The 23,978-nt window shown below is 38.7% G+C and overlaps 2 protein-coding genes across 2 annotated transcripts in view; one reads left to right on the top strand and one right to left on the bottom strand.

Moving 5' to 3' along the window:
• LOC126375294 (cyclin-dependent kinase-like 1) overlaps positions 1-15,306 on the bottom strand; it is a 69,483-nt gene extending 54,177 nt beyond the window's left edge. The window contains exon 1 of the mRNA XM_050022232.1: positions 15,274-15,306. The gene's annotated coding sequence lies outside the window, so the exon portion shown is untranslated. The remainder of the gene's footprint in view (positions 1-15,273) is intronic.
• The window catches only part of LOC126375307 (cell growth regulator with RING finger domain protein 1-like), a 55,492-nt gene that overhangs the window by 16,764 nt on the left and 14,750 nt on the right, over positions 1-23,978 (top strand). The window contains exon 3 of the mRNA XM_050022248.1: positions 16,107-16,242. Within this exon, the coding sequence (XP_049878205.1) occupies positions 16,107-16,242 (136 nt within the window). The remainder of the gene's footprint in view (positions 1-16,106; positions 16,243-23,978) is intronic.

Here is a 23,978-nt window from a genome sequence, read left to right as displayed (position 1 = left end):
GACAGGTCCGATTTTTTACAAAAGCCTACCCATCTTCAAAAGTCTCATCTTCCAACACGCGAAGGGTAAACCAGCCCAATACAAGTTAGGTCATATCCCTTCAAAACGCATTTCAGACACACCAAAGACTAACTGAAGGTATTGAATGCTGATTCAGTAGAAATTGTGAGTCAGTATTTAGAACACTTGTATCCTGTTAGACAGGTCGATGAATTGATAACATCATCGGAAAAATAAACATGAATGAACCTAGTATTTCATCATCAACCAGAAAGTTCTTAGAACATGGCTACATCACGGTGATCAAATTAAAATAAAAAAGTTTATTTGCGTTCCACATGTTAGGAGGTTGGTAACTTGGTAACATAAGATGAGTTACACATATGGACCCGGATTGGGTACAGCAATTTTAAAAGAGAGTTACAATTATTTTTTTTTTACTTAAATATAATAAATAAGAATAAGTAGATAGTGGTGCTGATTCCTGCACCCACCATCTAATTTTATTTTAAGTTATACCAGTCATTTTCTTATCCGCCGAAAAGGAAAGGGACGGGTAATCGACAAGCATAATATTTATGAACACACGTCAATTTTAAGCACAATTTCAAAACAACCCCATACAAATTTTACATTGGCCAATAACCCGACAGAATTAAGTTGACAGCACACGTGAAACGGTTTGCACACTAGCGTGATACCTACTAGATTCGTCTAGGTTATTCATACATTTACTCATTTTTCATAAAATTAACAGCTGTCAATCATCCGTCCCTTTCCTTTTCGGTGGATAAGAAAATTACACGTAGAACTTAAATTATACTTATTAGCGTTTCTTCAGGAATCAGGGCCATTGACTAAAATCGCGTTCTTAAAAACATGAAACAAGAAAATATTTCACGGAAATTTTTCCGAATAGTGATGTGGAGGGCAGCCTCGGTCGTATGCCGTGGTAATCGATTTCTTAGGACAGATATTCAGGATAAACATATAAATAATTTGGGATTTTTTTTAGGATTTTTTTTCCACGCGGAATATTTTATTTTTGCCTGCCATACGTAATAGTAATAATAAGACAGATTGATATTTTTTCGAACCAAAAGATACATTTGTTTCAAACAGAATAAAAACTAACAAAAATCAAATACAACAATCGAATAAACGCACAAAACCGACACACCCACCTGACCTTCGGATGTAAATGAGTTAATTAACAATCATTAACAAATGCGCGCGAATTGTGTAACCATTACTGCTAGCTAGCCAAATGTCAGGAGTCAAGATTACCGTCGTATGTCGACTTACAGGGCCTTAATGCGCAACGTGATAAAATTATTGAACGAGTCGATAAAAAAATGATTTTATTATCAGAAATAATATAAAAAGAAAGAAGGCATATGTTCTTCAATCGTGTGTCAACAACCCTGGTGTCAGAAATGAAATGAAATGAAATTTATTCGCTCTAGAGTGGTACAAAAGATCTTAAATATATCTCTCTTATTTCTTTTTATTTTGGTGCAATTTTTATTTTTATTTTATTTTATTTTTCTTTATTTGGGATAACAACAGCATAATTTATTTTAGGTACAATCAGTAGATTACAGTTATTTGCCAAAAAAGTTATCCACTTAAAAAACAAACATGAATGAGAGCAGCAGCGTTACAGTTACAACATGTTTTGATGCTTATACAAGAGAACGTTTTATTTAATGTTAATAGTTATATATATATAATACCAATATATACGGAATGATACAGAAGTTATATACAGAATGTATATATAAATAACAGAATTTATATAGTTGTGAATAGATATTATGATACAATCATATATATTATGGTATAACGATAAACGTACATGTATATAATAGGTTAATTAGCAAAGTTGTGAGTGTGAAACAGAAACCACGCTAGTTCTTATGGAAACATAGTGATAAACAGTAGTTCATACATTCAAACACGATGCAGATTGAAACTGTTAAGAATCACGACATAATACGGTAGACGCGGTGTGTGTGTTGAGTGAGGTCGTGTGTGTATGTGTGTGTGTGTGTTTGTGTTGAGCTCAGCCCTACGACAGCATAGTCTTGGGATCGTTTAAGAATAAACACTGTGCACAACACTGTTTGTATATATATACGCATACAATGCATGTTTGAAATTGCTAGTCAGCAACCTGCGGTATTTTAGAAGTTATAATTTAATGAATTAACTAAAATATTTTTTTTTTATTTTAAGCTTGAATGTATTTTTTGTACCTACAAATGGATCAATGCAGTCAAACCTATCATTATATATGCGAACGAGACGAGTCAGTACAGAATTCATACCATATTTAGTTTTATGTAGACGAGGGCATAATAAATTTGTGTGACGCGTGCGTCGCGTCGGTGCACTGAGAGATAAGCCCGAGAGGAGGTCGGAGCAATTCAGACGGCCGCGCAAAATATCGAACAAAAAACCCATATCTAATAAATGTCGTCTCTCTTCAAGAGTTAAAATATTATAGGTTCGGCAGTTTTCAGAGTAAGATAAGGAAGATGTGTTTATTCCTTTGAATTTGAAGTTTAGATATGACAAAAACTTCTTTTGAATCCGTTCGATACGATTTACGTGAGTAGCGTAGCAAGGTGACCAGATTGTGCTAGCATATTCCAAGATACACCTGACATAAGCATAATATACTACTTTAAAGCTTATAATATGTTTAAATGGTTTACATGTCCTCATAACGAACCCTAGACTACGGAATGCACGACTTACTATATGGTCGATGTGATTGGTCATTGTCATTTTAGAATCCAGAATAACTCCCAAGTCGCGCACCAAGTCAGTCCTCTCCAAAACAACGCCATTAAAATTATACGGATATTTAATAATATTATTTCGTTTACGCGTGAATGTAATGCATTGGCTTTTATTAATGCTAATGGTTATATTATTTTGTTTGTAATAGTTAAAAAGATTGTTTAGATCTGATTGTAGTGAATGACAATCGTTGAGAGATTTGATAGCCATAAAAACTTTTTTATCGTCAGCGTATAAAAGATGCTTAGCGTTGTCAAAGCACTTAAATATATCATAGATATAGGCGTTGTAGAACAGAGGACCGAGATGGGAACCCTGAGGGACCCCGGAGGGGATGGAAACAAAATCTGACCTATAACCTCCAAGTATGACGGACTGTGAACGATTTGTGAGATAAGAGGTTACCCATCTTAGTAAGTCACCATGAATTCCAAGTGCATTCAACTTACTTAAAAGTATGTTGTGGTCCACACGGTCGAAAGCTTTTTCGAAATCCGTGTAGACCACATCAACTTGCCCTCCGTTCTCCATTTGTGAAATAACAAAATCAGTGAAACAAGCCAGGTTCGAGATCGTAGAACGTCCTCTCAAAAATCCGTGTTGCATGTCAGATATGCCCATGGATATAAGCGGGTACATGCAGTTATAAATAAATTTCTCAAACAATTTAGCTAAGGTATTCAAAATAGAAATTGGTCGATAATTTTCAATCATAGTTTTTGAACCTTTTTTGTGTAATGGAATGATGTGAGCTTTTTTCCAAATTATTGGAAAGATACAATCCTTGAGAGAACGTCGAAATAGAATGGTAATCGGTCGGGCAAGGGATCCCGCACATTGAACTAGAAAAAATGGTGGAACACGGTCGCAACCAGGTCCCTTAGACTTATCCAAACAAAGTAATAATTTTAAAACCTCTTTCTCACTCACGTCAATACGAGACAACACTTCATTGTTTGAATATTGAAATATATCATTATTCGGAGAATTACAAGAAGTGGAGGGACTTACAAACACGCTTTCAAAGAATTTATTAAATGCAGTACAAATAGGTTGTGCGTCAGTATATTTATCATTACCAAGAGTGAAATGTCTGGGGTAAGATGACCCACCTCTTTTAGATTTAACGTATTTCCAAAAAGTTTTAGGTGAAAATTTGATTAGATTTTCAGTATTATTAGTAAATCGTTGGAAGCATTGCTCCTGCGCTCGGTGCTGGCGCGTCCTTAAAATAGAGAATGTGTCCCGATCCCTAGGATTATTCCATTTTTTCCACCTATGATGAAATTTCTTTTTTTCATGAATTATTTTGATTAAAGAAGAGCTATACCAGATCGGGTAGCAATTGTTACGGGTCGATATAGGGACAAAGCGAGCAAAACAAGTGTACAGCCTTTCATAAAAAGCATCTACAGCATTATCCACGGAATCAGTATTTAACACTTCCTCCCAATTTATTTCTTTTAAGTATTGATTGACTGAATCGTAATCACACCTATAAAAATTGTAGTGAGGTAGTGGTTTTTCTTTGAGAGATTTAAATTGCAGATTTAAAAAATATATATATAAAGGCGGATGTAAGTCATCTAATTTGGATAAAGGTGAGGTTTCATTTACAGACAAATCCAAATTACTAAAACACAGGTCTAGAATATTATCGCAACGGTTAGGTATTAAATTATATTGAGATAAACCTATATAGTACAACTCATCAACGAAATTTAAGGATGCGACTTGTGCCTCTGTAGTACCTATGTGTTGTACCGAGTAACTATCAGCATACCATCGGATGTATACTAAGTTGAAATCTCCTAGAAGTAAGTAATTGTCAGCTGGGTTTAATTCGTAAAATCTCTTTACACTATTTAAAATATACCCTAACCGGGATGCCATTAAGTTATCCTCCGGTGGCAAGTATAATAAAATAATGTTGAGGTCTACATTTGTTCCCAGTTTCCCCCCCGGAATAGTCACGCAGATTGACTCAATTTCGTCGCACGACCACTCATACCTTACAAAAGCGCACAGTTCGCGTAATACACACATTAATACTCCACCACCTGTTTTCTTTTGAGTAGAAAGTAAATCGCGGTCGGAACGAAATATGTTATATCTAGGATCGCAAAACTCCGAGTCCAATATATCAGATTGGAACCATGTTTCAGTTATACATATTATTTCATAGTCACACGATAGAATGTTATTATAAAGCGGTAGGCATTTAGTCCGGAGACCGCGAACATTCTGGTAAAAGATATTTAGATTCGATCCACAAATTCTGTTTCGATTAGCCATTACATATTAAGTAGATAAAATTACGATGTATTATTACGCAAACATAGCGAGGCCCCTGACTACACACTCTGAAATTATATACACTTCTCATCAAAAAAATCGAAACACTTCCGTTTTCATTGTTTCTGTCCGAATTTAACACAAAAAAGAATTCATACGATGAAAAAAAATACATAAATGTATAGCTGGCAGTTTGGCCATTACAGTAATAAGCGAAAATTCTAAATTCAAAATTAGAATTTCATTTGTTTATCTTATAAACGAAATGAATCACTGTTTTGAGACAAATGTGTGTTTAGGGTTGGAGTACATTTAGCGTTTAAAAACTAAAAATTGGCGCCTATCCTTAAACTTTTTGTTTTTTATTTCAATACTGTGACTTTGGGACGTCTGAAAAAAGGTTTTTTTCTAAAACGTATGGATACTTCGCCCACAGAAGCCGCCCAAGTTGTGGCATTGCTGGATTCTGGCCTTAGTCAGCGTGTTGTGGCTGCAAGACTGCATCTAAGCCTGTCATCTGTTCATAGAGTCTATAAACGTTATCGGGAGACTGGTTTGTTCACGCGCCGTTCAGGATCTGGCAGGAATCGGGTCACTTCTGAGCGAGATGATCGATTTATTGTAACAACTTCTTTAAGAAATCGACGCCTTAACGCTTTTCAACTGCAGCAGCGGCTTCGTGTTGTACGAAGGGTGGCTGTAAGTGACTCTACAATTAGAAGAAGGTTGAAGGATCGTGGACTGGTACCGCATAAGCCAGCAAATGGGCCGAAATTAACTGCAGACCATCGAAGAGCGCGCCTTAACTTTGCACGTAAGCACCTAAATTGGTCATACCTACAGAACCGCCACCATAGCTGACCTTTTCTTCAATGCAGCATTGTGCATAGCGTTCTCCGTCTCTTCTGTAGACCTTGTTCCTTCCGTCGTTACCATACAGCATAATTTTACACTCATCAGAAAAGAGAACTTTGCTCCACTGTAGGTATGACCAATTTAGGTGCTCACGTGCAAAGTTAAGGCGCGCTCTTCGATGGTCTGCAGTTAATTTCGGCCCATTTGCTGGCTTATGCGGTACCAGTTCACGATCCTTCAACCTTCTTCTAATTGTAGAGTCACTTACAGCCACCCTTCGTACAACACGAAGCCGCTGCTGCAGTTGAAAAGCGTTAAGGCGTCGATTTCTTAAAGAAGTTGTTACAATAAATCGATCATCTCGCTCAGAAGTGACCCGATTCCTGCCAGATCCTGAACGGCGCGTGAACAAACCAGTCTCCCGATAACGTTTATAGACTCTATGAACAGATGACAGGCTTAGATGCAGTCTTGCAGCCACAACACGCTGACTAAGGCCAGAATCCAGCAATGCCACAACTTGGGCGGCTTCTGTGGGCGAAGTATCCATACGTTTTAGAAAAAAACCTTTTTTCAGACGTCCCAAAGTCACAGTATTGAAATAAAAAACAAAAAGTTTAAGAATAGGCGCCAATTTTTAGTTTTTAAACGCTAAATGTACTCCAACCCTAAACACACATTTGTCTCAAAACAGTGATTCATTTCGTTTATAAGATAAACAAATGAAATTCTAATTTTGAATTTAGAATTTTCGCTTATTACTGTAATGGCCAAACTGCCAGCTATACGTTTATGTATTTTTTTTCATCGTATGAATTCTTTTTTGTGTTAAATTCGGACAGAAACAATGAAAACGGAAGTGTTTCGATTTTTTTGATGAGAAGTGTATATGATTACAAACAAAAATACTTATAATACATTATTATATTATATAAAGCTACAAACCCATGTACTGACTGACTGACTCACTGACTCACTGACAGGGTTGTTCTCCCAGAAGGAGCGTCGGGGGGTAAAAATGATGTATGAGGGGTGTGATCAAGATCTTCCGGTGAGTATGGGAAAACTTCCAGATCTTGGAAAACTGCTCCGCATCAGGGAGACACCCTACCGTCTGGCAAAACTATCGCACCTGGAACGATTCTTTTTTCACGAAACCTATTAAAATCTTGGTCAAATTCTATCGTGGGTGAAAAAAAATCAAAATGGCGGATAAACAAGATGGCCGCCATACAAAATTTTATTTTTCCAGAAAATGACTTGGGGGTAAAAACTGTGTATGGGGATGTAATCTGAGTGTCTTGTCGAGAACGGAAAATGTTCTCAATCTTGAAAAACTGCTCCGCATCAGGGAGACACCCTACGGCCTGGTGAAACTATCGCACGTGGAACTTTTTAGTTTTCACGATACCTATTTAAATCTTGGTCAAATTTAATTGCCGGTGAAAAAAAATCAAAATGGCGGAAAATCAAGATGGCCGCCATACAAATTTTTCGTTTTTCCTGAAAATGCCTCGGGGTGAATGTGATGTAAGAGGGATGAGATCAAAATGTCATATTGAGTATGGAAATACTTCCCGACCTTCAAAAACTGCTCCTCATCAGGGCGGCACCCTACGGCCTGGGAAAACTATCGTACCTGGAACGATTCTTTTTTCACCAAACCTAATAAAATCTTGGTCAAATTTTATCGCCGGTAAAAAAAAAATCAAAATGGCCGAAAAACAAGATGGCCGCCATACAAATTTTTGTTTTTCCAGAACATGTCTCGGGTGTAAAAATGATGTATAGGGGTGTTATGGGAACGTCATCTTGGAAAACTGCTCCGCATAGCACCTAGAACTTTTTTGATTTCACGAGACCTATTCAAGTCTTGGTCAAATTCTATCGCGGTAAAAAAATGGCGGGAAAACAAGACACGCGAGCAGCTTGCTGCGAGCGAACCACGCGACATCTAGTTATTATATTATATATAGCTGCAAACCCACTGACTGACTGACTGACTCACTGACTCACTGACAGGGTTGTTCTCCCAGAAGGAGCGTCGGAGGGTGAAAATGATGTATGGGGGGTGTGATCGGGACCTCCCGGTGAGTATGGGAAAACTTCCAGATCTTGGAAAACTGCTCCGCATCAGGGAGACACCCTACAGTCTGGCGCAACTATGAGACCTGGATCAATTTTTTTTTCGCAAAACCTATTTAAATCTTGGTCAAATCCAATCGCCGGTGAAAAAAAAACAAAATGGCGGAAGAACAAGATGGCCGCCATACAAAATTTTATTTTTCCGGAAAATGTCTCGTGGGTAAAAACTGTGTATGGGGGTGTAATCGGAACATATTGTTGAGTATGGAAATACTTCTCGATCTTGAAAACCTGCTCCGCATCAGGGAGACACCCTACGGCCTGGCTAACCTATCGCACCTGGAACAATGATTTTTTCGCACAACGTATTTAAATCTTAGTCAAATCCAATCGCCGGTGAAAAAAACCAAAATGGCGGAAAAACAAGATGGCCGCCATACAAAATTTTGTTTTTTTCAGAAAAATGTCTTAGAGGTAAAAACAATGTATGGAGGTGTAATCGGAATGTCATGTTGAGTATGGAAGTACTTCTCGATCTTTGAAATCTGCTCCGCATCAGGGAGACACCCTACGGCCTGGCAAAACTATCGCACCTGGGAAATTTTTGATTTCACGAAGCCTATTAAGGTCTTGGTCAAATTTTATCGCCAGTGAAAAAAAAAAAACAAAATGGCCGAAAAACAAGATGGCCGCCATACAAATTTTTGTTTTTCCAGAAAATGTCTCAGAGGTAAAAATGATGTTTTGGGGTGTGATCGGAACGTCATCTTGGAAAACTGCTCCGCATCAGGGGTCACCCTACGGCCTGGCAAAACCATAGCACCTAGAACTTTTTTGATTTGACGAGACCTATTTTAGTCTTGGTCAAATTCTATCGCGGTAAAAAAATGGCGGGAAAACAAGACACGCGAGCAGCTTGCTGCGAGCGAACCACGCGACATCTAGTTATATTATATATAGCTACAAACCCATGTACTGACTGACTCACTGACTCACTGACTCACTGACAGGGTTGTTCTCCCAGAAGGAGCCTCGGGGGGTAAAAATGATGTATGGGGGGTGTGATCGGGACCTCCCGGTGAGTATGGGAAAACTTCCAGATCTTGGAAAACTGCTCCGCATCAGGGAGACACCCTACAGTCTGGCGCAACTATTAGACCTGGATCAATTTTTTTTTCGCAAAACCTATTTAAATCTTGGTCAAATCCTATGGCCGGTGAAAAAAAATCAAAATGGCGGAAAAACAAGATGGCCGCCATACAAAATTTTGTTTTTCCAGAAAATGTCTCGTTGGTAAAAAATGTGTATGGGGTTGTAATCGGAACATCCCGTAGACTATGGAAATTTTTCTCGATTTTGAAAAACTGCTCCGCATCAGGGAGACACCCTACGGCCTGGCAAAACTATAGCACCTAGAACTTTTTGGTTTTCACAAGACATATTTAAACCTTGGTCAAATTCAATTGGCAGTGAAAAAAAATCTAAATGGCGGAAAAACAAGATGGCCGCCATACAAAATTTTCGTTTTTCTCGAAAATGCCTCGGGGTGAATGTGATGTAAGAGGGATGAGATCAAAATGTCATATTGAGTATGGAAATACTTCCCGACCTTCAAAAACTGCTCCTCATCAGGGCGGCACCCTACGGCCTGGGAAAACTATCGCACCTGAAACGATTCTTTTTTCACCAAACCTAATAAAATCTTGGTCAAATTTTATCGCCGGTAAAAAAAAATCAAAATGGCCGAAAAACAAGATGGCCGCCACACAAATTTTTGTTTTTCCAGAAAATGTCTCAGAGGTAAAAATGATGTATTGGGGTGTGATCGGAACGTCATCTTCAAAAACTGCTCCGCATTAGGGAGACACCCTACGGCCTGGCAAAACTATAGCACCTAGAACTTTTTTGATTTCACGAGACCTATTTAAGTCTTGGTCAAATTCTATCGCGGTAAAAAAAATGGCGGGAAAACAAAATACGCGAGCAGCTTGCTGCGAGCGAACCACGCGACATCTAGTTATACTATATATAGCTACAAACCCATTGACTGACTGACTGACTCACTGACTGACTGACAGGGTTGTTCTCCCAGAAGGAGCCTCGGGGGGTGAAAATGATGTATGGGGGATGTGATCCAAATCTTCCGGTGAGTATGGGAAAACTTCCAGATCTTGGAAAACTGCTCCGCATCAGGGAGAGACCCTACGGTCTGGCGCAACTATTATACCTGGATCAAATTTTTTTCCGCAAAACCTATTTAAATCTTGGTCAAATCCAATCGCCGTTGAAAAAAAATCAAAATGGCGGAAAAACAAGATGGCCGCCATACAAAATTTTGTTTTTTCAGAAAATGCATCGGGAGTAAAAACTGTGTATGGGGATGTAATCGGAACGTCTTGTGGAGTATGAAAACACTTCACTATCTTCAAAATATGCTCCGCATCAGGGAGACACCCTACGGCCTGGCAAAACTATAAAACCTGGAGCAATTTTTCTTTCGCGAAACATATTTAAATCTTGGTCAAATCTAATCCCTGGTGAAAAAAAACCAAAATGGCGGAAAAACAAGATGGCCGCCATACAAAATTTTCGTTTTTCCTGAAAATGCCTCGAGGGTAAAAATGATGTATAGGGATGTGATCGGATCGTCATGTTGAGTATTTCAATACTGCTCGATCTTGAAAAACTGCTCCGCATCAGGGAGACACCCTACGGCCTGGCAAAACTATAAAACCTAGAGCAATATTTTTTTCACGAAACCTATTTAAATCTTGGTCAAATTCAATCCCCTGTGAAAAAAAACCAAAATGGCGGAAAAACAAGATGGCCGCCATACGAAATTTTCGTTTTTCCCGAAAATGCCTCGGGGGTAAAAATGATGTATGAGGAATGTGATCGAAACATCATGTTGAGTATGGAAATACTTTTCGATCTTCGAAAGCTGCTCCGCATCAGGGAGACACCCTACAGCCTGGCGAAACTATCGCACCTGGAACTTTTTTGTTTTCACGAGACCTATTGAAGTCTTGGTCAAATTCTATCGCCGTTGAAAAAAAATCAAAATGGCGGAAAAACAAGATGGCCGCCATACAAAATTTTGTTTTTTCAGAAAATGCATCGGGAGTAAAAACTGTGTATGGGGATGTAATCGGAACGTCTTGTGGAGTATGAAAACACTTCACTATCTTCAAAATATGCTCCGCATCAGGGAGACACCCTACGGCCTGGCAAAACTATAAAACCTGGAGCAATTTTTCTTTCGCGAAACATATTTAAATCTTGGTCAAATCTAATCCCTGGTGAAAAAAAACCAAAATGGCGGAAAAACAAGATGGCCGCCATACAAAATTTTCGTTTTTCCTGAAAATGCCTCGAGGGTAAAAATGATGTATAGGGATGTGATCGGATCGTCATGTTGAGTATTTCAATACTGCTCGATCTTGAAAAACTGCTCCGCATCAGGGAGACACCCTACGGCCTGGCAAAACTATAAAACCTAGAGCAATATTTTTTTCACGAAACCTATTTAAATCTTGGTCAAATTCAATCCCCTGTGAAAAAAAACCAAAATGGCGGAAAAACAAGATGGCCGCCATACGAAATTTTCGTTTTTCCCGAAAATGCCTCGGGGGTAAAAATGATGTATGAGGAATGTGATCGAAACATCATGTTGAGTATGGAAATACTTTTCGATCTTCGAAAGCTGCTCCGCATCAGGGAGACACCCTACAGCCTGGCGAAACTATCGCACCTGGAACTTTTTTGTTTTCACGAGACCTATTGAAGTCTTGGTCAAATTCTATCGCGGTAAAAAAGTGGCGGGAAAACAAGACACGCGAGCAGCTTGCTGCGAGCGAACCACGCGACATCTAGTATTATTATATCTATACAATAAAATAATACATATATATTATATATACTTAATAAACGTAATATATATATATATTTAATAAAGTAATATTGAAAATAACGTAAGAAAGTGTAATGAACACTACCAAAAATAATAGAATGCAGTATTGCTTATCAGGCATCGATCTATCGCGAACACAAAGTAAACAAGTAATATTATGTACGAAAATGTTGTAGCGGTAAGCTGATAACAAGTCAATTAACACTAATAATACATAAGACACCGAGAGTCACGATATTTTGTTTAGATCATTAGTAGAACGGATCAAAAATAATGGGGAATTGTCATTTCTTCTGGCGAAAATCTTTCCATCACGGACCCACACATAATTGAAATCGGTCGCTGCCTTTTTCTTCCTACGAGCCTGTAGGTACAAGAGCTTGTTTGCCGGCGTCAGATGTTCGTTGACGTATATCTGTTTAGCCCCGCCCGGTGCGGTAATACCTATATCCAACGTTGTGATTTTTTTCTTCGAGCGCGCCGCAGAGATGATGGAGTCACGGAGTAGACGAGTCTTCATCTTGACGATTATAGTTTTCGGATCACTTGAGTATTTTTTATGCAGTTGAATGCGAGATATGTACTCAATATCCTGCGGTGTGATGGCAACTCCCAAAAATGTAGAAATATTTATAATGTAGTTGGATAAGTTTTCATTTGTTTTGTCGGGAATGCCAGTGACCTCAAGGTTCTGAAGACGGTCACGCTGCATTAGGTTATTAAGGTCAATTTGTAAGTTTACTATCTGTTCGTTCAAGCTGGATATGTTCGAAGAATTGGATTGACAGTTCTCTTCAATGACACCAGTGCGTAGAACAAGGGTTTCGTGATCAGCAGCTAGATTATTTTGCCTCTCAGTAACCATCTTAAGCTCTGATTTTATATAATCGAGATCTCCCTTTATATCTGCTTTAAGTGAGTCATGAAGATTTGATATTTTAGTCTCGACCGAAGATGTAAGCTCATCCTTGAACGTTTTGAGTTCAGCAGAAATCCCGCTGGTATACTTTGCTAGGAGACTATCCATGTCTTCCTCTTCACGGCCTCTTTTGAACATTCGACGCTGATTATTAACATAGTCCGTGTTTGGAGTAGTATTCAGATCCGGAGTCGAGCTAGACTTGCCTGGAGAACAAGTTACTTCCATAATTGCAGGTAGATATAATTTGTGGTACCTATTGCAATTATAACGTTATCAGAACGGCTACCTTCACAAACAACAACACGACGCGTGACGACACGGGCGAGTTTGACAGCTCGCGGAAAGGATCAGCGACGCGAGACAAGGACGTCCTGTGCCCGTGAGCGAGAAGAAGTATTTATCACTGCTTGTATAGTACAAGGGAAATAGCACCTAATAACTTTGCACTATGGTTTAAAGTAGGTTGAAAATAAAGTTAAATATTTTTAAAAATATCTTGATACGAACTGCAACACGTCTGCTCTCAACGAGTGCCGCGGCGGAAAAAAAAGTGTATTGTATTGTAAAAAAGTGTATTGTAAAAAGTGTATTTGTATTGTATTGTAAATATACATTATATCAATAAAAGTCCATCACTCAACCATACAGCGTGCGAATATTAATATTAAATAATTTATAATTAAAGGAACATTTATTCTTTAATAAATCTGTCTCAAAAAAATTAAATAACAATAGATATTTTAAATACACAAAAAACAATTAACCTTAATTAAAATAAACGGGTGTGACTTTAAATTTAAATATTCTTTCACTGAATAAAAGGTATGGTGAATAAGATTTTTTTTTTAATTTACTTTTAAATATTGTCAATGGCAGTATTGCAGAGTTACTATTGAGCCGCAAAAGTCCTCTGACATGGCTCGTGTGAAAACTACTCACTTCAGTAAGTAGTAACCGGGACCAACGGCCTTCCGTGCTTCCGTGCCTTCCGAAGCACGGATCATCCTTCTTTCGGAGAGAAACTAAGTGTGGAGACTTCAAAATACATAACATAAGCTCACGCCGTTATCTCAATTGGGGTAGTCAGAGGTACATATATCGCAAGGTGAAGTGAGTGCCAAACCAACGTGGTAGGCAGTGAGCCGTATAGCCGTCTATAATGGTCGAGCCAACTGTGAAACTGCACTTAAGATAAATTCATATCTCATTTCCTCTGTTAGCAGAGGTTGCTACCCACTGTGCTGTGTGGAGCAACCTCTGATCCCAAGACAATGTCGTAGGGCTAGCACACTCAGACGCGCGTACATGCTCTCTCTCTACTAACAATAACAATTATTTGTTACACCTACTTAGTGTCTTTTTGTTTATTTTAATTACTTACAACTTACAATACAAGAAATAAACATAAAATTGCTATTAAAAATTCTAGATTAAGTAAATTAAATTCATCTTTTTTGGGGTTATGTATACGTTTTTACAATAAAATACCAGATAATATTTTAAATTTGTCAGAAAATAAATTTAAAGCTCATGTGAAGCTTACTTTATGTAAAAAAGCTTATTATAAGATTAATGACTACCTAAATGATAAAAATGTCTGGAATTGAATGTGTTCCTCTAGTTATTAAATAACTTGTAATGTATATCCTCATTGGTTTTTAAAAGATGTATTGCTGTTGCAGTTTCTTGTCATTTCTTCTCCTCAGCCATAACACCTTGCGAAATGACGTAAATTCAAAAATGTTACATTGACCTTCAACAAGTGTATCTATGATAATTACGTTGAATAAATGATTCTGATTTCTAATTGTATAACCTCTGCTATGAAGGAGCGGAGTTTCCTGGCACAGGCATTACTATGCTTAATAGGAAACTCCAGCTACTAGTTCTAAATGTACACTATTGTTAATGCAAATAAAATATTTTTATTTATTTTTATTTTATCTCATTGGTACAAGTCCTGTACCGGGGTTCGAACGGCGCTCCCCGTTTGAGAAGCCAGCCGGTGTACCACAGGACCACAGTGCCGCTTATTAAAAATAAAAAAACGCGCGTCCTTGCTTGACAATGAACCTATTGCGACGCAAAAAAGAATTCGCGACAATGTTGTCAACAGACCTGTTGACTATGAAAATAGAATTTATAGACTGCGATAAAAATATCTTCCGTCGCAGTTTTATTTTGTCGTTTCCTTTCATATTCCTAGAAGGGGTTAGTGATGTCAGTTGAGCAGCATGGGGGAGTATGCTCCATACTCCATACCCCTCCGGTTGATTGAGGGGAGGTTTGTACCCATAGTGGGACGTATACGCTGTTTGTCTTCCAGAATTGGGTCGTGTACTAGGTTCAAGATAAATTGTGAAATCCTGAATTAAAGCACATAATAACGGGTTCTTACCGCGTTTAAATGGGGATATGAGACTCCCGATATTTCGACACTGTTGCAAGTGCCATGATCACGGGATGACTGATGAGATTGGACAGATATGTCTGCCCGTAGAAAATTATGGATCTACCTACTCCACTCCAATCTCATCAGTCATCCCGTGATCATGGCACTTGCAACAGTGTCGAAATATCGGGAGTCTCATATCCCCATTTAAACGCGGTAAGAACCCGTTATTATGTGCTTTAATTATGATAATGGTGCTAATTCCTGTAAATACCATCTAATTTTATTTTAAGTTATATCTGTCCTTTTCTTATCCGCCGAAAAGGAAAGGGACGGGTAATCGACAAGCATAAAATTTATGGAACACACGTCAATTTTAAGCACAAATCTAAACCAACCGTCTAAAAATTTTACGTCAGTCAATAACCCGACACATTAATTTACTCATTCTTCCTAAAATTAAGAGCTGTGAATCATCCGTCCCTTTCCTTTTCGACGGATACGAAAATGACGGATATAACCTAAAATAAAATTAGGCGGTGTCTGCAGGAATCGGGGCCATTAACCGCGTAAACTTAAAACAATGTGAAATTCTGATTACTAAATAAAGACAGATCTAAAACTAACGGAAAAAAATATTGTCTTTTATCTATTTAACGTAATAATAAGTCCGATATTTTGACACGTTTTTCTAGACGTCACAGTGTGCCTGTCACACAAAGTCCATAGTAATTTCGAGTTTTAACGTTTAGTAAAAACTAAAAAGTAACTGATTTGGCTAGTTGGTATCTAGCCTATTACTGTGGATGTAAAATAATGGGGTAATTACCTTGTTCCAGGCGTGAACTGCATCATGTCTTCAACAGTGAGATACTGGTATGCAAGCTGGTGGGGCGCGCCGGTGAGCCAACTCCACCGACTGCTGTGGGGTTCCTTGTCCGAGATTCTCGCATCCAGCCACCTCGACTTCAAAGGGTGAGTTCATAACATAAGCTCACGAGAACATGTCAATCGGGATACTCAAATCAAAGGTCCATCCATCGCAAGACGAACTAAGTAACCACACTTCACCAAACTTACTGTTAGACCAGCGTGATAGGTCAAAAATGTTACATTGACCTTCAACAAGTTTATCCATGATAATTACGTTGAATAAAATTAAATGATTCTGATTTCTGGTGGTGAGCTGTATCGCCGTCTATAATAATACAATTAGAAAGAAAATAATTTATTTTAGAAATAAGTAGGTGGTACACAGAATGGAATAGTGAACAAAATAATGAATTTAAACCTTATCTCTAAAAAGGGACGTCAGCTCAGCAAGATGTTGTGACACTCCGACATTGAAGGAGCTGATTTGATCGCTGATTGCACAACGCTGATTATCAGCTGAAACCCAAATGAAAATTATACATACATAAATTCACGCCTATTTCCCACCAAGGTAAGCAGAGACTATAGAATTCCATTTGCTTCGATCTTGACACACTTCAATTATAATAATTATAGATTTTTTTTAATAATATGATTATAGAATAGGTATTATCATATCAACTTATTATAGTTTAGTTTTTCGGGGGTTTCTTAACGTGCCCTCCGAAGCACGGAATCATCTTACTTCTTCGGAAAATCGGGTGATTCAAGCCTGAAAAGTCCTTACCAAACAAAGGAAAGCCTCACGAATTGATTTCGACAATGTCCCCATCGGGAATCGAACCCTGACCTTCAGATAGTGAGCCTCACGCTCTAACCACTAGACCACGGAGGCTGTTGCTGCTGTGGAGGTCTAAATCAAAAATGTTAAATAAGTAATGTTAGATCTAGAAAAGAATCGAGCGACCTAATATCGACTGATACATCACTATGCTCACAGACGTCACAACACTAGCTTACGTACTTTGACAGATCTAATTCTTACCGCACATAGAGACGATTGTTTAGAAGATTATTAGCGATTATTTAGAAGATATGAATGCATGGGATTAACTGTCTGAGAACTGATATTAGGCAGCTAAATTACTCAATTGTATACCAATATTTTATGTTTACTTTTATTTTTTTAAAGAACGTCTAAGGCCCTGTGCCGACGTTTTTCTTGCAGCTTCTTTTCCCCGGCTGTACAGGTTGTGAGAAGCTGCAGTAGTTTTAGGCGGATGAGACGTTCGTTATGTAAAATTGACGATTCAAAGTGTAACTATGTTACCTATTGACATACATACATACATACATAAACTCACGCCCGTAATCCCTAATGGGGTGGGCAGAGCCACAAGTAATCAAAGACAACTTGCAGCCACTGTTGATACGAAGTCCAAAGATGGATATGATGAACCTACCTACCTATTGAATAAAGATATTTTTGAAAATTTGAATTTGAATTGTAAATTGTTATCTTATTGAAATATAATCAATAATTGTATTGAACTGGTCGTTGTGTTTAATAGTACTCATTCTTCCTAAAGAGCAGTCAATCATCCGTCCCTTTCCTTTTCGGCGGCTAAGAAAATGACAGGTATAACTTAAAATAAAATTGAACGGTGTTTACAGGAATTAGCACCATTATTTGTATAAATACAAAAAAAAAAACATTATTTGTAAAATACTACAAGGGCACTACAACATTAAAGGAACTATTTAAATTCAACAAAAACACAAATTTAAGAGGGCACTCACTGAAACTGTACAAGCCTCCATGTGCAAGCAACCCCAGAAAACATTTTCTCCCCAACCGCGTAGTGGACTTATGGAATAACTTCCAGGGTCAGTGATCAGTGCACCATCAGTGAACTCATTTAAGAATAGACTTGACGAGCATTATAAAAAAAACAAAAACCCAAGTGCAGTGACGTACACGCATCAGCTTATGCTGCTTCTGCTACATAAACTGCCTATATACGTCCCACTGCTGGGCACAGGCCTCCCCTCAATCAACCGGAGGGGGTATGGAGCATACTCCACCACGCTGCTCCACTGCGGGTTGGTGGAGGTGTTTTTACGGCTAATAGCCGGGACCAACGGCTTAACGTGCCCTCCGAAGCACGGAATCATCTTACTTTTTCGGACAATCAGGTGATTCAAGCCTGAAAAGTCCTTACCAAACAAAGGACAGTCTCACAAAGTGATTTCGACAATGTCCCCATCGGAAATCGAACCCGGCTGCTAGTGTACTTAATAAATAATAATAATAAATACATACTAACATATTTATCCATAGATAGCCATAGAGGAGATTTGCTAAGAGGACGGTTGGGCAACCCAGTGACTGTTGCAAAAGGCCTATTGTAGCCAGTTAGCCCCTTACATTCAAAAGTCCTTTAACAATTCCGAACTATCGGCCTTCTAGCTGGTATTTACTTGGTTACTTTAGTTAGAATTGATGAATGTGGAGGAAGCAAGAGAAGTGTGTCAGGATCGTAGCAAATAGAATTCCATAGACTCTGCTTACCCCGGTGAGAAATAGGCGTGAGTTTATGTATGTATGTGTATGTAGTTTAGTTAGGCGAGTTGCATGTACCCGACCGGGGATTCGAACTTTTACTTCAGTGTACGACTTCTACCTGTTTATTGTCCCGAACGTAGTGTAAAAAGCATAAATTGTTTCCATTCTAACATTATGGACCATCAAAAAATAAATATGGTAAGTACTCCATTTTTGTTATAAGTATCCTTATATTATTATTACATAGTCTCTGCTTACCCCGGTGGGAAATAGGCGTGAGTTTATGTGTGTATCAATTTAATGTTAAGATCTTCTTCATCTTCTATCGTGTGGGTTGTGAGGTGGAGTACCAACCTCATCAACCCTGGTGTCAGGGTTACTATTGAGCCGCCAAAGGCCCCTGACATGGCTCATGTAACGATTGCTTACTTACATAAGTAAGTAGTAACCGGGACCAACGGCTTAACGTGCCTTCCGAAGCACGGATCATCTTACTTTTTGGACAATCAGGTGATCAGCCTGTAATGTCCTAACCAAACTAGGGATCACAAAGTGATTTTTGTGATATGTCCCCACCGGGATTCGAACCCGGGACCTCCGGATCGTTAGCCCAACGCTCAACCACGGGACCACGGAGGCCGTTAGTGTTAAGATGATTTCATAAATTCCACTGCTGCTCGGTGTATTTACAAAGTTACAGTTAAATTAGGTTAGGTTTAATATGATCTACTCTGAACCGGAGTGCGTGTATGAAACGATTGATGAATGTGGAGGAAGGAAGACAAGTGTCAGGCGAAGCACATAGAATTCCATAGTCTCTGCTTACCCCGGTGGGAAATACATATATGTATCACTATTCAACGTCTCCCAGCAATATGATTCACATATTATTTTTAAACAGTAAATAGCAGTGTCCTCGACTTTGAATTACTTGCAAGACTAGTTTCAAAGGAATTTATTATTACACTGTCCTTTCAAAAATAAACTCTCGTGGGCTGCCATAAGTATACAATATACAATAATCTATTTTTTTATTTTTTTATATGTACAACTATTCCCATGCTGTAGTATTCCGCTATACCCTCGTAACGCCGAAGCATAATTACGATTTCGAAGTAATAATCGACGGTGGTACCTTGAAAAGGACCAAATTTTTGTAGTCGTAAAGGCCGAGCACTTCAAGTACAAATTTTAAAGTGTTAGAGTTATCCGATCGGGTTCAAATTAAGTGGAGACCTTTGTTAGGTTGAATAGAAGACATCATCATCACTAGTTTAAAAGCCACACTCTTGTCGGTGTAGCATTCTCCATGCTACTTTTTTTAGAGAAAAATAGGGCAGTCTTCTTCTATCGTGTGGGTTGTGGGGTGGATTACCAACCCCATCAACCCTGGTGTCAGGGTTATTATTGAGCCGCCATAGGCCCGCGACATGACTCACGTAACGACTACGTACTTACATCAGTAAGTAATAACCGGGACCAACGGCTTAACGTGCCATCCGAAGCACGGATCATTTTACTTTTGGACAATCAGGTGATCAGCCTGTATTGTCCTAACCAAACTAGGGATCACAAAGTGATTTTTTGTAATTTGTCCCCACCGGGATTCGAACCCGGGAGCTCCGGATCGTGAGCACAACGCTCAACCACTGGACCACGGAGGCCATTAATAGGGCAGTGGTTTGCCTCTTGCCTTCCGCCCCGCAGTACTCTGTCTGACGCGAATTTTGTATGGAGTGTCCAGTTTGACTCTGTGGGCTCATTCTTTCGTTCTTTGTTCGCGCCGGATGTCGTCTTGTTAGCTTGATATAATATTTGACGTCTATATTGGATTATTGATGTCTTTAAAAGGATGTTTAGGTATCTTTAAGACCGGAACAGTGTGGGCGGCCACAAGGTCACAAGCTATTAGAAGACAATTTGCAGCTGCTTTTGATGCGAAGTCCCTAAGAACCATCAGGGTCTGTTGGAGGCGATGGTCGCTCCGGTAAATAAAACCTCTTCGATATGTTAAATGGACTGTATTGTAATAAAAAACTAGGAAATATTTACATAAGTAGCGAGATATAAGAAACGTGCCTCGTCGGCAAAGTCCGTGGCGTAAAAGTACTGTAATATTGCCATAGGAAAATATATTACAGTAGAATTTATAATTGAGACTTTGATGTTGCCAACAGGGTCTTCGTGGGGGAAAGATATGATGAATCGTATGGTGGTAGGTGATCAGTTGATCGCCCATAGTAATCCAAAACATGTTAGAAAGACATCCTCGTCGGTTGTTACGACATTCCCGGAAAGATAAGCAGCTGAACACGGTCTATGTCCCGGTGGGGACATATCACAAAAATCACTTTGTGAACCCTGGTTTGGTTAGGACATTACAGGCTAATCACCTGATTGTCTAAAAAGTTAGATGATCCGTGCTTCGGAAGGCACGTTAAGCCGTTGGTCCCGGTTACTACTTACTGACTGCTTACTGTGTATAATAAGCTATACTTTTTTAATAAGGTATATTAAAGTTATTGTCTACCCTATCACCCTCAGGAAACCACACCAACATCGATCCCTCCATATCTGAATAATTAAACGTACACCAGCTTAAATTATGTATCGCGAGGAGCTCCTTTGAATAGCGCGTGATGTCGCGTTTTAAAAAAAAAAACTTTGAATGTGATTTTTATTAACAAAACATCGTAATAGACAAACCACGATTTTGTGGTGTAAATGTCAACCCGGATTGTTCTTCTATCTATTAACCCTGGTGTCAGGGTTACTATTGAGCCGCCAAAGGCCCCCGACATGGCTCTTGTAACGACTACTTACTTACATCAGTAAGTAGTAACCGGGATCAACGGCTTAACGTGCCTTCCGAAGCACGGATCAGCTTACTTTCGGACAATCTGGAGATCAGCCAGTAATGTCCTTACCAAACTAGGGACCACAAAGTAATTTTTGTGATATGTCCCCACCAGGAATCGAACCCGGGACCTCCGGATCGTGAGCAACGCTCAACCACTGGACCACGGAGGTCGTTACTGCTTTCGGTGTGTCAAGAAAAACATCTGAAACGTGTTTAACCCAGTTATAGACGTACAGTCATGAGCAATATCATGTACCCACTTTAGAACCCTGTCGTACTATCATATTTGACGTTTAATGAGACTTACGGTTTAATGTGTCAAAAAAGTTAATGTGACATGGTATCAAAGTGTATACATATTAGTACTCGTGACCGTACATGTTAAATCGTCAAGATTAGAATGTGTGGCAGTAGAATGTCATTAACCTTGCCAATGCTGCAACAGTTTCGCTTGAGGGTACACCCGTGACCTTGATCTTCGAGTACCAGTTGAATGCTGGTGAAGAAATGCTTAGCAAACACATGGAATAAAATCATCATCAATTTAAGAGCCACGCTCTTGTTGGTATATCATTTTCCATTCCAGTCTATCAAAGGCCAATTAATCCTTGCCAAAATATCATTTAGGTAATCATTAAGCTTTTTTACATAAAGTAAGTTGCTTCTATGCTGTTCTGGGAGCAAATAAAAAACATAGAAAACGTTCAGCTGCTTGTCTTCCCGGGCATGTCGTAAAAACCGACAGAGGGATTGTGTCATCTAACATGATGGACTAATGTTATGGGCGATAGGCTGATCCCTTATCACCATAAGGTTCATCATATCCAGCTTACGACATCGTATCAACAGTGGCTGCAAGTTGTCTTTGATTACTTGTGGCTCTGCCCACCCCATTAGGGATTACGGGCGTGAGTTTATGTATGTATGTATGTACATAAAGTAAGCTTCACATGAGCTTTTATACTTATATTTTTATTTATATTACTTCTTGGTGTTATTTATTAAGATCATCATCATCATCAGCCCATTAACGTCCCCACTGCTGGGGCACGGGCCTTCCCTATGAACGGATAGGCAGATCGGGCCTTAAACCATCACGCGGGCCCAGTGCGGATTGATGGTTATTAACGACTGCTAATGCAGCCGGGACCAACGGCTTAACGTGCCTTCCGGAGCACGGAGGAGCTCGAGATGAAAACTTTTTTTTGTGGTCACCCATCCCATGACCGGCCTAACCTAACCTACCTAGTTTATTAAGATAATATTTATTAAAATTACTCTTCCGATACGAGTCGGTAGTTTTACGTATTCAAGATTTGGAGATAAAACCTATCCGGAACATGTCCAAAATACAATATAAAGGCAGAAGCATAAAAATAATTGTTCCTTGTTATTTGCTTCTCTTTATTTTGATCAGAATAATTACGGGTGGTAGATGTAATTGTGCCTGGGTGTAATAAAAAGGTCATCATTTATAGAAAGAAAGAAAGAGACTAGTTTAGGAGCCAGGACCTTATTTATAATTGTTACTTGTTTGTTGTACTGAATAAATTTTCTTTCTTTCTTTCTTTATACCTAAAAACTTCGAGGGTAGTTCAGGAGAGTTCCTCTTACCTATTTTTTAAGAAGAGAGTCAAAGAGCACTTTTTATCCATAGAGAATTCGTAGTCTAAGTATATTGTTATATATATAATAGGTATGTATGTAGGTATAGTATATTTTATATGTGTATATATTTATAGAGGCTTAGGCATATGTTTGTGTATATATATATTTTTTAAATGGTTTTATATGTAGATATAATTATTATAATGTATTTAATATATTGCACCTCTTTTTATTCTTCCGCAGTTACTCTAATACTACCTCTGGGTTGGCTGGAAGAGATCTCTCTTAGAGATAAGTCCACCCTTGTAAACGTCCATTTCTTGTTTGTGATGTAACTAGTTGTTAAGTGCAATAAAGTATTGTAGTAAAAATACGGAAGAACAGTAATCACACTTATTTATTCTGGTATCAAGAAAATAACACTTAACTTGGTAAACACGTCCGATGTCGACAAGGTCCCCAACGCAAGAGAGCGTGTACGATTTGACAACCCCATTCTTGTGTTGCCATTTATAGAAAAATGTCCTATAACTGTCGACGAACAATTCAGCCTAACAGTATATTAAAGTAAAAACAAAGATAAGAGATGCATGTCTGTTATCCGTGAAATTAGAAGGTTAAACGAAGGAAAATCTGTACAGCGCCATCTATATTGTTTTTGGGGAACTTAGCCTGGAAAGTCTCTCATTGCCGGCCTTATTTCTCTGCAGTAGCGATTCGCAAACTGGGTTCCGTAGAAAAGTCCACGTTCCGCAAAATTTCATTTTATGCATTAAAAGTTAGTGAAGAAGAGAGTGAACAAAA

Source organism: Pectinophora gossypiella, chromosome 18, assembly GCF_024362695.1.
Source record: "Pectinophora gossypiella chromosome 18, ilPecGoss1.1, whole genome shotgun sequence".
Classification (NCBI taxonomy): domain Eukaryota; kingdom Metazoa; phylum Arthropoda; class Insecta; order Lepidoptera; family Gelechiidae; genus Pectinophora; species Pectinophora gossypiella.
This window is presented reverse-complemented; position numbering and strand designations above follow the sequence as displayed.